The sequence below is a fragment of the Talpa occidentalis genome, unplaced genomic scaffold (assembly GCF_014898055.3).
Source record: "Talpa occidentalis isolate TD23 unplaced genomic scaffold, MPIMG_talOcc4v2.1 talOcc4.13, whole genome shotgun sequence".
Taxonomy (NCBI): domain Eukaryota; kingdom Metazoa; phylum Chordata; class Mammalia; order Eulipotyphla; family Talpidae; genus Talpa; species Talpa occidentalis.
Genome location: NW_023601322.1, coordinates 54,989,502 through 55,007,504, shown reverse-complemented (window position 1 = coordinate 55,007,504; position 18,003 = coordinate 54,989,502). Strand labels below are relative to the sequence as shown.

At 39.5% G+C, this 18,003-nt stretch overlaps 1 protein-coding gene and 1 pseudogene across 1 annotated transcript; one reads left to right on the top strand and one right to left on the bottom strand.

Moving 5' to 3' along the window:
- Nucleotides 1-8,816, bottom strand: part of LOC119242849 (40S ribosomal protein S27-like) — a 46,713-nt pseudogene extending 37,897 nt beyond the window's left edge.
- Nucleotides 8,817-16,073: 7,257 nt separating this feature from the next.
- On the top strand, nucleotides 16,074-16,657 carry LOC119242848 (ras-related protein Rab-13-like). The gene is given in 2 exon segments (XM_037508301.1): nucleotides 16,074-16,253; nucleotides 16,256-16,657. Coding segments are annotated over 2 exon segments (582 nt in total).
- The last annotated feature ends 1,346 nt before the right edge of the window (nucleotides 16,658-18,003 follow it).

Sequence of the window (18,003 nt, the reverse complement as noted above, 5' to 3'; positions counted from 1 at the left end):
TTTATCTGTGTTTTCTCTGTGAGCCTTGCTAGAGGTTTGTCTATTTTGCATATTTTTTCAAACAAACAATTTTTGGTTTCAGTGAACTTTTGGATTATTTTTTAATTTCCATTTCATTTATTTCTGCTTTGATTTTCATTATTTCCTTTCTTCTACTGGCTTTAGGAGGTTTTTGCAATTTTTTCTAGCTCTTTGAGATGTGAGATTAGGTTGTTTCTGTGGGTTCTTTCTTGTTTCTTGATGTGAGTCTGTAATGCTATATGTTTTCCTGTTATTACTGCTTTTGCTGCATCCCATACATTCCAGAAAGTGGTATCCTCCTTGTCATTCAACTCAAAGTATTTTTTTTTTGCACTCCTAAACAAGGTTTATTTTATTTTAGGTTATTTTAACATTTTCATTTTTTTTACATTTTTAGACAATATTTGCTTCCCCCACCCCCTCAGATTGAGTCCCCTTAGAATTTCCTTCCCCAAGGCTCCCAAGCTCCATTACCACAGTCCCCTGTGCTCCTCACTCCCTCCCTCTCTCCCCTCTCCCTCCTCCTCCCCTGCAGTATGTTTCTGGTTTATAATTGTCTGTTTTTGCTTTATTGTGGTTTGTACTGTTATTATTATTTTTTTACACTGATGTCTTATTTGGTTCCCCTATATTCCTGTAAGAAGTGAAACCATCCGATATTTTTCTTTTTCCTTCTGACTTATTTCACTGAGCATAATTCCTTCAAACTCCATCCACGTTGCTATGAATTACATGAGTTTATCTTTTTTGATTGCAAAATAATATTCCATTATGTATATTTACAACATCTTCTTGATCCAGTCATCTATTTTTGGGCATTTGGGTTGTTTCCAGTTTTCCCCATTGTAAATAGTGCTGCAATAAACATAGGGGATCAGGTGCTCTTTTGAATCACTGTTTTTGTGTCCCTAGGGTAGATCCCTAGTAGTAGAATTGCCGGATCATATGGTAGCTCCATTTTTAGTAGACTGAGGAACCTCCAGACAGCTTTCCACAGTGGTTGGATGAGTTCACATTCCCATAAGCAATGTAGGAGTGTTCCTTTTTCTTTTTTTTAAATTTTATTTTTATTTTCCCCATACAATTGAAACCCCCTTATTTTGACCCCAATCCCTCTTGTCCCTGCACCCCAACCCCCACAGTGTGTCTCTGGTTCATAGTTGTTTGTTGATTTTGATTTTCACTTTCTTATAGTTATTCTTTTTCCTGGTCCCTTATCTAGGTTTTCCTGCTGTGAGTGAGACCATCCGGTATTTTTCTTTTACTTTCTGGCTTATTTCATTGAGCATGATCCCTTCCAGTGCCATCCATGTTGCTGCAAATTGCATGTGTTTATCTTTTTTGAATGCTGAGTAATATTCCATGGTGTATATGTACCACATCTTCTTGATCCAGTCATCTATTTTTGGGCATTTTGGTTGTTTCCAAAGCTTAGCTATTGTAAACAGTGCTGCTATAAACATAGGGGTGCAGGTGCTCTTTGGAATTGCTATTTCTGTGTCCTTTGGGTAAATACTTAGGAGTGGAATTGCTGGATCATATGGAAGCTCTATCTTTGGTAGGTTGAGGAATCGCCACAGAGTTTTCCATAGTGGTTGGACCAGTTTGCACTCCCACCAAAAGTGCAGGAGAGTTCCTTTTTCTCCACATCCTCGCCAACATTTGTGGTTGCTGGGTTTTTTTTTTAATAATAAATTTTATTTTTATATTCCCCATACAATTGCAACCCCCCATTCTGATCCCATCCCTCCCCTCCCGCCCCCCACACCCCAAAAAGTGTCTCTGGTTCATAGTTTTTGTTGATTTTGATTTTCACTTTCTTATAGTTATTCATTTTCCTGGTCCCTTATTTAAATTTTCTAGATTCCTGCTATGAGTGAGACCATCCGGTATTTTTCTTTTTCTTTCTGGCTTATTTCACTGAGCATGATCCCTTCCAGCGCCATCCATGTTGCTGCAAATTGCATGTGTTTATCTTTTTTGAATGCTGAGTAATATTCCATGGTGTATATGGACCACATCTTTTTTTTTTTTTTTTTTTTTGTAGACTAAAAGCTATTGTTAATTGCACTCTGATCTTAACCATAATGAAATACTTTTGTGTTGTTAAGGGTTAATGATTCATGAGTAACCAAGGTGTTTTCCTATGGGTGGGAGTTGTATGGGGAATATAACCAAGATAAAATGCATACATTGTGCAAAAATGAAAAATGATGTAAAAAATATACAAAATAAAAAAATAAAATTTTTAAAAAGTAAAAAAAAACAGACAGTATTTGTATTACTTTTCTTATATAAATATTTCCTTTAAATAATAAATTTTATTTTTATATTCCCCATACATTTGAAACCCCCGCATTCTGATCCCAATCCCTCCCCTCCTGCCCCCCACCCCCCAAAAAGTGTCTCTGGTTCATAGTTTTTGTTGATTTTGATTTTCACTTTCTTATAGTTATTCATTTTCCTGGTCCCTTATTTAACTTTTCTAGATTCCTGCTATGAGTGAGACCATCCGGTATTTTTCTTTTTCTTTTTGGCTTATTTTGCTGAGCATGATCCCTTCCAGCGCCATCCATATGTTGCTGCAAATTGCATGTGTTTATCTTTTTTGAATGTTGAGTAATATTCCATGGTATATATGTACCACATCTTCTTGATCCAGTCATCTATTTTTGGGCATTTGGGCTGTTTCCAAAGCTTAGCTATTGTAAATAGTGCTGCTATAAACATAGAGGTGCAGGTGTTCTTTGGAATTGATGTTTCTGTGTCCTTTGGGTAAATACTTAGGAGTGGAATTGCTGGATCATATGGAAGCTCTATGTTTAGTAGGTCCAGAAATCTCCACACAGTTCTCCATAGTGGTTGGACCAGTTTGCACTCCCACCAACAGTGCAGAAGAGTTCCTTTTTCTCCACACCCTCGTCAACATTTGTTGTTGCTAGTTTTTTAATATGTGCCATTCTCACTGGTGTAAGATGGTATCTCATTCTATTTTTGATTTGAATTTCCCTGATTACAAGAGATGTTGAACATTTTTTCATATGCCTGTTGGCCATTTGTATTTCCTCTTCAGGGGTTTTCTTTTTAGCTCTTCTGCCCGTTTTTTGACTGGAATTTTTTCTTTGTTTTTGTTGAGTCTCATCAGCTCTTTGTAGATTTTTGTGATCAGTCCTTTATCATTAGTGTTGTGTGCAAAAATGTTCTCCTATTCGGTGGGGTTTCTCTGTTTTGGTTATTGTCTCTTTTGCTGTGCAGAAGCTCTTTAATTTGATGTAGTCCCAGCTGTTTATTTTTGCCTTCACTATTATTGCTTTGGGTGATGTGTCTGTAAAGATGTCTTTGAGGTGCATGTCATGTAATGTTTCGCCTATGTTTCCTTCTAATATTTTATGGTTTCAGGTCTTATGTCTAGTTCTTTAATCCATTTCGAGTTGGTTTTTTGCATCGTGTGAGGTAGTAGTGAAGTTTCATTCTTTTGCATGTGGCGACCCAGTTTTCCCAGCACCATTTATTGAACAAACTTTCTTTGCTCCAATGCATATTCTTTGCTCCTATGTTAAAGATTAGTTGACCATAAATCTGTGGGGTTTTTTCTGGGTTTTCTATTTGGCTCTGGTCCATGTGTCTGTTCTGGTTCCAATACCATGCAGTTTTGATTATTATGGCTTTGTTGTATAGTTTGACATCTGGGAGAGTGATGCCTCCATTCCCCCCCCTTTTTTTTTTTTCAGAAGGGTTTTGGCTATTCGGGGTTTTTTGTGGCTCCATATGAATTTATCAATATTTTTTCTATTTCCTTGACGCATGACATTGTAATTTTAATTAGAATAGCATTGAATCTGCAGATTGCTTTTGGTAGGATGGCCATTTTGATAATGTTAATTCTTCCGATCCATGAGCAGGATATGTCTTTCCATTTCTTTTTGTCTACTTCTATTTCTTTTAACAGTGTTTTATAGTTTTCTTTGTATAGGTCCTTTACCTCTTTTGTTAGATTTATTCCCAAGTATTTGATTTTTTTTGTTTCAATAAGAAAAGTAATGGTTTTATTGATTTCTTCTTCTTCATATTTACTGTTTGTGTATAGGAAGGCTGCTGATTTTTGTGTGTTGATTTTGTATCCTGCCACTTTACTGAACTGATTGATGATTTGAATTAGCTTTTCTGTGGAGTTTTTGGGGTTCTCTATGTATATTATCATATCATCTGCAAATAGTGATAGTTTGACTTCTTCATTGCCTAATTGGATTCCTTGTATGTCTTTCTCTTGTCTTATTGCTCTGCCTAGGAGTTCCAGTATTATGTTGAAAGCAGTGGTGAGAGTGGACATCCTTGTCTTGTTCCAGATCTTAATGGGAATGCTTTCAGCTTTTCATCATTGAGAATGATATTGGCTGTGGGCTTGTCCTATATGGCCTTTATGATGTTGAGGTGTGTTCCTTGTATCCCAAGAATTTCAACGGCCTATCATAAATGGGTGTTGTACTTTGGCAAATGCTTTCTCAGCATCTATTGATATTATCATATGGTTTTTATATTTCTTTTTGTTGATGTGTTCGATTACATTGACTGATTTTTCAGATATTTTACCATCCTTGTGTCCCTGGAATAAATCCTCCTTAGTCGTGGTGAATTATCTTATGGATGCATTGTTGGAGTCTGTTGGCAAGGATTTTGTTGAGGATTTTTGCATCAGTGTTCATTAGGGAGGTTGGCTTGTAATTTTCTTTTTTTGTGCTGTCTTTGTTGGATTTTGGTATTAGTGTAATGTTTGCTTTGTAAAACGTATTTGGTAGTATTCCTTCTTTTTCAATTTTTTGAAAGAGTTTTTGTACAATAGGCACTAATTCACTGCTGAACATTTGGTAGAATTCATTTGTGAAGAATCAGGTCCTGGGCTTTTGTTTTTGGTGAGTGCTTTGATTACTGCTTCAATTTCACTGCTTGTAATTGGTCTGTTTAGTTGTTCTATTTCTTCTTTGTCCAGCTTTGGATGATTATATAGTTCTAGGAATTTGTCCATCTCTTCTAGGTTGTCAAATTTGTTTGCTTATAAGTGTTCATAGTAATCTCTTATTATTCTTTTGATTTCTGCTGTGTCTGTTGTGATTTCTCCACTTTCACTTATAATCCTATTTATATGTGTTTTCTCCCATTTTTTCTTTGTGAGCCTGGCTAGAGATTTGTCTATTTTGTTTACTTTTTCAAAGAACCAACTTTTGGTTTCATTGATCTTTTGTATTTTTTTTTATTTCTGCTTTGATTTTTATTATTTCCTTTCTTTTACTGGATTTAGGGTTTTTTGTTGTTCTATTTCTAGTTCTTTGAGATGTGAGATTGTGTTGTTTCTCTGAGTCTTTCTTGTTTGTTGATGTGAGCCTGTTTTGCTATATATTTTCCTCTTATTACTGCTTTTGCTGCATCCCATACATTCTGGAAAGTGGTGTCCTCCTTGTCATTCAACTTAAAGTATTTTTTAATTTCTTCTTTGATCTCCTCATTAGTCCAGGGGTCTTCCAGGAGTGTAGATTTCAATCTCCATGAAGTGGGAGGGTTCCTTGTTTTCTTTTCATGATTTATTTCTAGCTTGATACCTTTATGATTGTAGAAGATATTTGGAATGATTCTGATTTTCATGTGTCTGTTGATGTTTGTCTTGTGGCCCAGTATGTGGTTGATTCTGGAGCATGATCCATGCGCACTTGAGAAAAATGTGTATTCAAATTTTTGGGGGTGCAGTGTCCTATAGATGTCTGTTAAGTCCATGAGTTCTACGTCATTATTTAGGGCTCTAGTGTCTTTGTTTATTTTTTGTCTTGTTGATCTGTCCATTGGTGAGAGTGGGGTGTTGAAGTCTCCTACTCTATATGTATTTTCTTTAATATCCATTTTCAGAGCTGATAATAATTGTCTAATATATTTTGGTGCCCCTTAAATTGGTGAGTATATTGATGAGTGTTATATCTTCCTCATGTATTGTCCCCTTGATCATAATGTAGTGTCCATCTATGTCTCTTTTTACTTTTTTTATTTGAAGTCTATTTCATCTGATATAAGTATGGCTGTTCCTGCCTTCTTTTTTCTTCCATTTGCTTGTGGGATTGTTTTCCAACCTTTTACTTTCAGCTGTGTTTATCTTTTGTGGTTTAATGTGTTTCCTGGAGACAGCAGAAGTTTGGATTTTGTGTTTTAATCCAGGCTGCTACTCTGTGTCTTTTTACTGATGAGTTTAATCCATTTACATTTAGAGTTAATATTGATATGTTGGCATCTGTGTTTGCCATTTTGTTTGTCTTTTTTTTGTGATTATATTCCTCACATTATTCTGTTCTTCTTGTTCATTCCTCTGTTGGTTTTGGCTTTAGGACTTCTGGTAGAATTTTTTGGAGTGGGTGTTTAGTTGTAATGAATTTCTGGTGTTTCTGTATGTCTGAGAAGGTCCATATTTTTTCTTCGTAGAGAAAGGAGAGCTTCGCAGGGTAAAGTATTCTTGTTTGGCCTTTGCTGTCTTGAAGTTTTCTGAATATGTTACTCCATTCTCCTCTTGCCCGTAATGTTCTTCTTTGTAGAAGTCTTCGGTTAACCTGATTGGTTTTCCCTTATAAGTTATTTGTTTCTTCCCCCTTGCCAGTTTCATTATTTTTTCCTTGTCTTGGACTCTTGCAAGTTTTACTGTTAGGTGTCTTGCTGTAGTTTTCTTTTCATTATGGTAATTGGGAGTTCTCACTTCCTGTATGTCTATATTCATCTCCTTTAACATTCTTGGGAAATTTTCTTCAATTATCTCCTTGAATAATTTCTCAGTTCCTTTGTCTCTCTTCTCACCTTCTGGAATGCCTATTACTCTTACATTTCGTCTCTTCATGGAGTCTGATAATTGTCTAAGAGTCTCAACATACTTATTCATTTGCACTTCTCTCTCCTTTTTTCTCTTGGCTCTTTTTATTTCTGTATCTTCAAGAGTACTTATCCATTCTTCCCTTTCATTGATTCTGTTTTCATTACTTTTCCCAGAGTTCTTTATCTCCTATAGTAATCTTTTAATCTCCTGCATTTCTTTTCTTTCCTTTCTTAAGGTCTCAATTTCATTCTTCTGTTCAGTGATTATTTGTCTCAACTCATTTTTTTCCTTTTTGTTTTCTTTCTTCTTTTTAATCAGCATGACTATTAATTCTCTACCTTATAGGCTGAGTAGTTCTTCCATGTCATCGTTGAGCTCTGGTGACTGTGTTTCTTTCTGTGGTGTGTCCTCTGCTTGCTTGCTTTGTTATTTATATTTTTTTCTTCTCCCTGTCATTTGCTTTCTAATTCGTTCTATGCGTTGGGACGTTGTGCCACTGAAGTTGGCGGGCATCTCTTTGGAGTGTTCCTTTAGGGGTGTTGGAAACTGTTTACCAGGCTGGGCCCAGCACTGGTAGGCCAAAACTCCACCAGGGTGTTGATGCTGTGTTGCTGGGCTCTGTCTTTTACGGTTCCCTCCCTCTGTATTTACTCAGTTCCAACAGGGAATCAACTAGTTGGTGATTTAGTTCTGGTCACGAGGTGGCACCAGAGACCTGTACTTGCTGACCTGTGCTTTTTCCCAGTGGTTCTCTGAGTAGAGGAGGGGGAGTGCAGGGAAGCCCCACAACACAGGGGCTCTTATTCAAGCCAGGTGCTGTGTCTGACCTGTGTTCACCAGGTGTTGTGCCTGCAGCTGTGTGCATCCCACGCCCTGAAATCTGCACTCTAGTTCTCAGTTACAGGGCTATCAGATCCAAAACACTGGCTCTCACCCCTTGCAGTGCCCGCTGCTATGACGCGTCCCACGCCCCGCATTCTGTGCCTAACTATCAGTTCCAGGATGGGGTCTTGCTCCACGCCTTATTTCCCTCCTTACCCCAGTTTGCGTGGCCCACCCTCTCTCAGTGCCAGAGGGTGTTTTTGTGATCCCTGGTTTCCAACTATAGGGTGTTGGTGATTTTTTTTTTGGTCGCTAGGTGGCGCCAGAGACCATCCCTAGTGTCCTTTGGGAATTCTTTTCAAGCCCATGGGTAAGGGGGAACAGAGTGGGATTGTCGTGGAGAGCCTCAACGGCATGGGGGTGCTGTGTCTGCCTTGTGCCCCACCGTGGTGGGGATCCCACGCCCCAAATTTTGTGCCCCGGGTCTCATTTCCCAAAGCCCTCAGGTCCAGGATGCGGGCTGTAGCCCAGTTCAGTGTCAACAGAAATGGCGCCTTTTGCACCCCGCTCCCTTGTCAGGGCGCCTGGTTTCTGATTACTCAGTGAGGGACATTCACCTCAATGAGGGCCCCTGTGCGCATCTCCCTGCAAGCCTAGGTCGCAGGCGCGGGGATCTGGGCAGCCCCTATCTGCATATGCTTTTCAAGCGGGCCGTTTTTTCTGAACAAGCCTGGGAGTCTTTATTTTTCTCCAGTGGCACCCGAAGCCATTCACTCACCTCCATGGTGAATCCTGCAGGGTTCTCCACAGTTCCAGTTCACAGGGTGCGGTGGCTGAAATAGTTCCTTTCCACCCACAGTCCTGCTTGATGAGTAGTTTGTTCTTGTTGGTTGTTTCAGGTTTTTTTTTTCCCTTCCTTTCTGTTGGAGAATGCTGACTTTGTGGGTGGGGGAGGGTAGCAGGGTTCTGAGCTTTCCTCCCTTCTAGTCCTCTTCTTTGGGCAGTTTGCCAGAGTTGCCCATTTATCTTCCATGTCCCAGTTCTCTTAGGGACCTGCCGCTTTTCCTCCCTATTAACTTTTTTTAATGGGAGGTCTTACTCGCAGTTTTTCCTCGCGGCATGTTGATGTCATCTCTCCCAGGAGTATCCCTTTTTCAATGCATCCTTGCCAACATTTGTTATAGCTTGTTTTTTTGATGTGTGCCATTCTTACTGGTGTAAGGTGATATCTCATTGCAGTTTTGATTTACATTTCCCTGAGGATAAGGGATGTTGAACATTTTTTCATATGCCTGTTGGTCATTTGCATTTCCTCTTTGGAGAAATGTCTTTTGAGTTCTTCTGCCCATTTCTTGACTGGATTGTTTATTTTGTTTTTGTTGAGCCCTTTGAGTTCTTTGTATATCTTTGTGATCAGTCCCTTATCAGTTGACTGGAGTGCAAAGATTTTTTTCCCAATCAATGGGTGTCTCTCTGTTTTGGTTAATGTCTCTTTGGCTGTGATCGATTCTGGAGAATGATATGTGTGCACTTGAGAAAAATGTGTACTCGTATATTTTGGGTGCAGTGTAGTATAGATGTCTGTTCAGTCCATGTTTTCTATGTCTTTATTTAGGGCTCTAGTGTCTTTATTTCCTTTTTGTCTCATTGTTCTGCCCATTGGCGAGTGGAGTGTTTAAGTCTCCCACTATATATGTATTTTCTTTAATATCCACTTTCAGAGCTGATAATAACTGTCTAATGTATTTTGGTGCTCCTTCATTTGGTGAGTATATGTTGATGATTGTTATATCTTCCTGATGTATTGTCCCCTTCATCATAATGTAGTGTCCGTCTATGTTTCTTTTTACTTTTTTTAATTTGAAGTCTATTTCTTCTTTTTTGGTCCATTTGCTTGTAGGATTGTTTTCCAACCTTTTTCTTTCAGTCTGTGTTTATCTTTTGTGGTTAAATGTGTTTTCTGGAGACAGCAGAAGTTTGGATTTTGTTTTTTAATCTAGCCCGTTACTCTGTGTCTTTTTATTGATGCACTTAATCCATTTACATTTAGAGTTTATATTGATATGTTGGTATCTGTGTTTGCCAATTTTTTGTGATTTTATTCCTCATTTTTCTGTTTTTCTTGATCATTCCTCTGTTGGTTTTGTCTTTAGGACTTCTGGTAGAAATTTTTGGAGTGGGGGTTTAGTTGTAATAAACTTTAGTTGTAATAAAGTTTGTTACAACTAAAGTTTATCTGGAGTTTCTGTTTGTCTGAGAAGCTCCATATTTTCTTTTCATAGAGAAAGGAGAGCTTTGCAGGGTAAAGTATTCTTGGTTGGCATTTGCTCTCTCAAAGTATATTGAATATGTTACTCCATTCTCTTCTTGACCGTAATGTTTTTTCAGAGATGTCTGAACTTAACCTGATTGATTTTCCCTTATAAGCCTTTTGTTTCTTCCCCCTTGCCAGTTTCATTATTTTTTCTTGTCTTGGACTCTTGCAAGTTTTACTACTATGTGTCTTGCTGTACTTTTCTTTTCATTGTGGTAATTGGGTGTTCTTCTTGCTTCTTGTAAGTCTATATCTGTCTCCTTTTTTCATACTTGGGAAGTTTTCTTCATTATCTTCTTGAATAATTTCTCATATCCTTTGTCTCTCTACTTACTTTCTGGAATGCTATAACTTTTATATTTCCTTTCTTCATGGAGTATGATAATTGTCTAAGGGTATATTCGTTCTTCTTCCTTTGCACTTCTCTGTCTTTTCCTCTTTTGTTTCTTTCTATTTCTGTATCTTCAATTGTATTGATCCTTTGTTCCATTTCCTCAGTCCCTGTTTTCAATGCTTTTCCAAGAGCTCTTTGTCTCCTCGAGCAATCTTTTAGTCTCCTCCTTTTCGTTATTTCCTTCCTTAAGGTCTCATTTTTGTTCTTCAGTTTTTTGATTGTCTCATCTCATACTTTTTAATCATGATGATTATTAATTCTCTATCTGACAGGCAGAGAAGTTCTTCCATGTCATTCTTGTTGAGTTCTGGTGACTGATTTTCTTTTTGCGGTGTGTCCTCCTGCAGGCTTGCTTGGTTATTTATATTTTTCCTTCTTCCTGCTGTTTGCTTTCTAATTAGTTCTATGCATTGGGACATTGTGCCACTGGTGTTCGAGGGCATCTCTTTGGATTGTTCTTTCAGGGATGTCGAAACTGTTTACCAGACTAAGACCAGCACTGATAGGCCAAAACTCCACCAGGGTGTTGATGATGTGGTTGTGTTGCTGGGCACTGTCTCTTACAGTTCCCTCCCTCAGTATTTACTCAGTTCCAGCAGGGAATCGGTTAGTTGGTGATCTTCCTCTGGTTACTAGGTGGCGCTGAAGACCTGTACTTGCAGACCTGTTTTTTTCCCCTGTTGTTCTCTGAGAAACTGGGGTGGGGGCTATTGCTCATGCTGGGTGCTATTTCTGCCCCGTGTTCACCCAGTGTTGTGCCCGCGGCTGTGTGTATCCCGTGCCCTGAATTCTGTGCTCTAGTTCTCACTCTCAGGGTCTCACATTCATAATGACAGCTGTCACCTCGTGCAGTGCCCACTTTTATGGCACACCCCACGCCCTAAATCCTGTGCTTAGGGCTCTCAATTCCAGAATGTGGTCTTTCTTCATGCCTTGTTTCCCTTCTTACCCCCGTTTGCATGGCCCACCCCCTTCTCAGAGCCTGATGGTGGTTTTGGAAACCCTGATTTCCAACTATTAGGAAGTTGGTGATTTTGTCCTGATCATTAGGTAGCGCCAGAGATCTTTCCTAGTGTCCTTCCAGAGCTGTGCTTTTCCCCCCGTGGATCTCCAGGGAACTGGGTTGAGGGTGGTGTGGAATGACTCGATGGTGTGTGGTTCTGTGTCTGCCCTGTGCCACACATCGTTGGGATTCCACACCCCAAATTTCATGTCTAAGTCTCAGTTCTGAAGCCTTCAGATCCAGGATGTGGGCAGAAGCCCAGTTCAGTGTCTGCAGAAATGGCACTTTTGCACCCTTCTCTGGTGTCAGAGAACCTAGTTTTTGATTATTCAGTGAAGGTCATTCACCTCAGTGATGGTTCCCACATGTCTCCCCATGAACCTAGGTCGCTGGCACAGGGATCTGGGCAGCCACGATCCACGTATGCTTTTAGAGCTCACATGCACATTTTTCCGCAGAAGCTTACTGGCTGGCTAGCCTTGGGCTATTTGCAGGTCTCTCTGAGGAGGAGTCCTTATCTTCCTCTACTCATGTTGGGAGCCATTTGCTCACCTGGGTGGCTATTCCCACACGGTTCTCCACAGTTCCTGTTTTCGTGGTGCGGTGCCTGCAATAATTCCTTTCCACTCACAGACCTGCTTGATGTGTAGTTTGTCCTCATTGTTGTTGTTGTTACTGTTGTTGTTTTTCTTTCTGTTGATTGGAGTGTACCAGCTTTGTGAGTGGGGGAGGATAGCAGGGCTCTGAGCTTTCCTCTCTTTTCATCATTTTTTTTTTTTTTAGCACCCAGAATTGGACGTTATTTATTTTTTTTTTAAATAATAAATTTTATTTTTATATTCCCCATACAATTGCAGCCCCCCCATTCTGACCCCAATCCCTCCCCTCCCACCCCCGCCCCCTAAAAGTGTCTCTGGTTCATAGTTTTTTGTTGATTTTGATTTTCACTTTCTTATAGTTATTCATTTTCCTGGTCCCTTATTTAACTTTTCTAGATTCCTGCTATGAGTGAGACCATCTGGTATTTTTCTTTTTCTTTTTGGCTTATTTCGCTGAGCATGATCCCTTCCAGCGCCATCCATGTTGCTGCAAATTGCATGTGTTTATCTTTTTTGAATGCTGAGTAATATTCCATGGTATATATGTACCACATCTTCTTGATCCAGTCATCTATTTTTGGGCATTTGGGCTGTTTCCATAGCTTAGCTATTGTAAACAGTGCTGCTATAAACATAGGGGTGCAGGTGTTCTTTGGAATTGATGTCTCTGTGTCCTTTGGGTAAATACCTAGGAGTGGAATTGCTGGATCATATGGAAGCTCTATGTTTAGTAGGTCCAGAAATCTCCACACAGCTCTCCATAGTGGTTGGACCAGTTTGCACTCCCACCAACAGTGCAGGAGAGTTCCTTTTTCTCCACACCCTCGCCAACACTTGTTGTTGCTAGTTTTTTTAATATGTGCCATTCTCACTGGTGTGAGATGGTATCTCATGGTAGTTTTGATTTGCATTTCCCTGATTACAAGTGATGTTGAACATTTTTTCATATGCCTATTGGCCATTTGCATTTCCTCTTCAGAGAAGTTTCTTTTTAGCTCTTCTGCCCATTTTTTGACTGGATTATTTTCTTTGTTTCTGTTGAGTCTCATCAGCTCTTTGCAGATTTTTGTGATCAGTCCTTTATTGTTGGGTGCAAATATGTTCTCCCAGTTGGTGGGGTTTCTCTTTGTTTTTGTTATTGTCTCTTTTGCTGTGCAGAAGCTCTTTAATTTGATGTAGTCCCAGCTGTTTATCTTTGCTTTTACTATCACTGCTTTGTGTGATGTGTCTGTAAAGATGTCTTTGATGTGCAAATCACGTAGTGTTTCGCCTATATTTCCTTCTATATATTTTATGGTTTCAGGTCTTATGTCTAGTTCTTTAATCCATTTTGAGTTGATTTTTGTGTATGGTGTGAGGTAGTGGTCAATCTTCATTCTTTTGCATGTAGCGACCCAGTTTTCCCAGCACCATTTATTGAACAAACTTTCTTTGCTCCAATGCATAGTCTTTGCTCCTTTGTCAAAGATTAGTTGACCATAAATCTGTGGGTTTATTTCTGGATTTTCTTCTTTTCATCCTCTTTTATGGCAACTTTCCTCTTTGGGCATTTGCCAGATTTTTCTCATAAAAAGTGACACAACATGGGCCTTCCCCGTGGTGCAGCAGTTGAGCTCTGGGCTGCAAAGCTGCCCACAGCCTCTGCAGTGCCATTTTAATCCCTGGCCACCGGTGAGTGTCCAACATGGTGCTCAGACCTCTCCTTCCATGCCTGCTGCTCCCCTCAGCAGTGTATTTCATTGGTCTGCCTGTTCTGTTCCCTGCTCTGGCTCTGGTGAATTCTCTCACCTTCCCGCACTTCTGACTGTACCCAGTATTTATATAAATAAATAAAATTAAAAAATCTTTAAAAAAAGTGACACAACACAGAACTGAGATATCTCTGTATTTTTCTTACTTTCTGGAGCAGAGCACATATATGTAATTCTACAAGTTGAACTTTCCAAAGGAGTGCATTTTTTCATGGAGTTTCAGCTTTTTCTCATTAAGTCTCCTTGGAAGCCAAAGGAGCAATTGTGATTTCTTTCATTACCAGTGACTCTTCGTTTCCTTTTGTACTCTGAGATAAATGTAACCATTTAGACTCAGTTACAATTTTGGTTTATTACCAACTCAAAATGGATTAAAGAACTAGACATAAGACCTGAAACCATAAAATACATAGAAGGGAATATAGGTGAAACACTATGTGATATGCACATCAAAGACATCTTTACAGACACATCACCCAAAGCAGTGATAGTGAAGGCAAAGATAAACAGCTGGGACTACATCACATCAAATTAAAGAACTTCTGCACAGCAAAAGAGACAATAACAAAAACAAAGAGAAACCCCACCGACTGGGAGAACATTTTTGCACACAACACTAATGATAAAGGACAGATCACAAAAATCTACAAAGAGCTGATGAGACTCAACAACAACAAAGAAAATAAACCAGTCAAAAAATGGGCAGAAGAGCTAAAAAGAAGATTCCCTGAAGAGGAAATACAAATGGTCAACTGGCATATGAAAAAATGTTCAACATCACTTGTAATCAGGGAAATGCAAATCAAAAATACAATGAGATACCATCTCACACCAGTGAGAATGGCACATATTAAAAAAACTAGCAACAACAAATATTGGTGAGGGTGTGGAGAAAAAGGAACTCTCCTGCACTGTTGGTGGGAGTGCAAACTGGTCCAACCACTATGGAGAACTGTGTGGAGATTTCTGGACCTACTAAACATAGAGCTTCCATATGATCCAGCAATTCCACTCCTAGGTATTTACCCAAAGGACACAGAAATATCAATTCCAAAGAGCACCTGCACCCCTATGTTTATAGCAGCACTGTTTACAATAGCTAAGCTATGGAAACAACCCAAATGCCCAAAAATAGATGACTGGATCAAGAAGATGTGGTACATATACACCATGGAATATTACTCAGCATTCAAAAAAGATAAACACATGCAATTTGCAGCAACATGGATGGCGCTGGAAGGGATCATGCTCAGCGAAATAAGCCAGAAAGAAAAAGAAAAATACCGGATGGTCTCACTCATAGCAGGAATCTAGAGAACTTAAATAAGGGACCAGGAAAAAGAATAACTATAAGAAAGTGAAAATCAAAATCAACAAACAACTATGAACCAGAGACTCTCTATGAGGTTGGGGGGCAGGGAGGGGAGGGACTGGGGTCAAAATAAGGGGGTTGCAATTGTATGGGGAACATAAAAATAAAATTTATAATAAAAAATTGGTTTATTAATATTTCATAGAGGATTTTTGCATTTATGTTTATCAGAAGTAGTGTATTGTAATTTTCATTTTTTATTGTGAAGCCTTGTCTGATTGTTACATCGACATCATGCCTTTGTCATCAAAGAGTTAGGAAAGATTCTTTCCTTTTTAAAAAAAAAGATTTATTTATTTATTTATGCATACAAGAACTGGGGTACAGGCCAGAGGTGCAGGGAGTGAGAGGATTCACCAGAGACAGAGTGGGGTGCAGAAAATGCAGACTGACTGAAGGGAGCAGTGGGTGTGGAAGGAGAGGCCTGCTGCACCATGTGGGTAGCTGCATGCCTGGGGATAGAACTGGTGCTGCAGTGGCTCCAGATAGCTTGATAGGTTGCATCTCAATGACTTGCACCACTAGGGAGGTCCAGATTCTTTCCTATTTGGAAGAGTTTTAGGAGGATTAGTGATGAAACCATTTGGCTCAGTTTTATTTTGGGGGAGTTTTGATTACTGTTTCAATTTTTTTATACTTGTGATCAGTCTGTTTAGATTTTCTGTTTCTTCATGATGCAGTCTTGGGATGATGTGTAATTCAATGAATGGATCCATTTCCTCTGTGTTGTCTTTTTGTTGATATAGAGATGCCCATAGTAGTCTCATAATTTTTATATTTCTGTGGTGTCCATTGTAATGTCTTCTCTTTATTTCTGATTTGAAATGAATCTGGCCAAATGATTGTCACTTTTGTTTATTAAGAAAAGTTCCTTGGGCTCATCTGCCAACCCTCCAATCCCACCTGCCAGTGTCCAGTGCCTCCCCACCCCTCCCCCGGCTTCCCCAGTGTTCGCCATGACCAAAGCCTACAACCACCTCTTCAAGTTGCTGCTGATCAGGGACTCAGGGGTGGGCAAGTCTTGTCTCATCATTCGCTTCGCAGAGGACAACTTCAACAGTACTTACATCTCCACCATCGGAATTGATTTCAAGATCTGCACTGTTGATATGGAGAGGAAAAAAGATCAAGTCTGGGACAAGTCTGGGACACTGCTGGTCAAGAGCCATTCAAGATGATAACTACTGCCTATTACCATGGAGCCATGGGCATTATCCTAGTATATGACATCACAGATGAGAAATACTTTGAGAATACTCAGAACGGGATGAAGAGCATCAAAGAGAATGCCTTGGCTGGGGTGGAGCGTCTCTTGCTGGGGAACAAGTGTGACATGGAGGCCAAGAGGAAGGTACAGAAGGAGCAGGTTGATAAGTTGGCTTGGGAACATGGAATCCGGTTTTTTGAGACAAGTGTTAAATCCAATGTGAATGTGGATGGGGCCTTTAGTTCCCTGGCCTGGGACATCTTGCTCAAGTCAGAAGGCCAGAGATCGAGAAAAAGCAACAAGCTCCCCAGCACTGAGTTGAAAACTCAGTGACAAGAACACTAAGTGCTCCCTGGTCTGAAGACTTCTTTCTGCCTCCCTGTCCATGGAGGTTAAACCTGTGGGAGGCAGGGCTGAGGGCCTGGGCAGGTAGTCTTGGAGAGATAAAGATGGCCACATGGTGGAAGAATGGGGAGAAAATAAAGAAGAAAAAGGGAAGGCAAGGAAAGGAGGTAGAAGAGAGGCAAGGAGAGGCAAGAAGGGACAGAACTGAGGAAGTGAAAGAAGGTGAGAAGGAGGTAGAAAGAGAGGGAGGAAAAGGGAGGAGAGATGGCCCTGGACCTCAGACCTTCCCTGGGTCTCCAGGACAAGCATAAATGTAAATAAATAATTGACTTATTCTGTTAATGGATCAAGTTTTAGGGTCCTGTGAGGGCTGGATAAGCACCACCCTCTGAAGATTTGGTCCTGTACCGTCACTCTGCATGGTCTTTCATGGTATTTGCACAACTGAAAAAAAAAAAAGAAAAGTTCTCTGTTTCACTGAGTGAATTCCCAATAAGGCACTTCCAAGAGCACGTATTTATAAAGTCACAGAAATACATCTATTGAATGTTGAAAGAATTGTCCTTCCTCTGCTCATAGACACCATGAACAGTCTCAATGACTCACTGTTCCTACTCTATAAACTATATTCAAGCTTAGTTTTTATAATAGGTACTCCTATTATTACTAAACTTTTTACTTCTCTTATCAATCTTTTTTAAAAAAGATTTATTTATTTAAGCATACAAGAACTGGGGTGCAGGCCAGAGTTGCAGGGGGTGAGAAGATTCACCAGAATGGAGGACAGAACAGGCAGATCTACTGAAATACACTGCTAAGGGGAGCAGTAGGTGCTGAAGGAGAAGCCTGCTGTCCCATGTGGGTCAGCTCCCTGGCTGGGGATCAAACTGTGTTGCACTGTTAAGCCAGCATACACTAATATCTCTTAATAGAATAATGCGTAATTTTATTAATTTATTTTTCCTGGAACTCTTCAATAAAAAAATCTGGTAAATATATTCAATTGAAGTATCTTAGGTCATTGTCTCTCTAGAGATGCCATAGGATATTTTTCCATAAATCTTCAGCCCATAATTTAAACACTGCAGAAATTTACTTTGTGGAAGATCACAATCAATTACTTCTAACATTCAATATTGAGATTTGTAATATTAGAAAGCTACACTCACTGAGACCAGAATGGGTAGCACTCAAGCCTTGGAAATAGGTTATGTGTTGCCAGCATTGTGATACTAATCATTACTGGATATATTTAATGGGTACATGGTGCCTCATCATCTAAAGCCCTAGGAAAATCTACTACTTCAGATTATTTCACCAATTAAAAAGAGCTA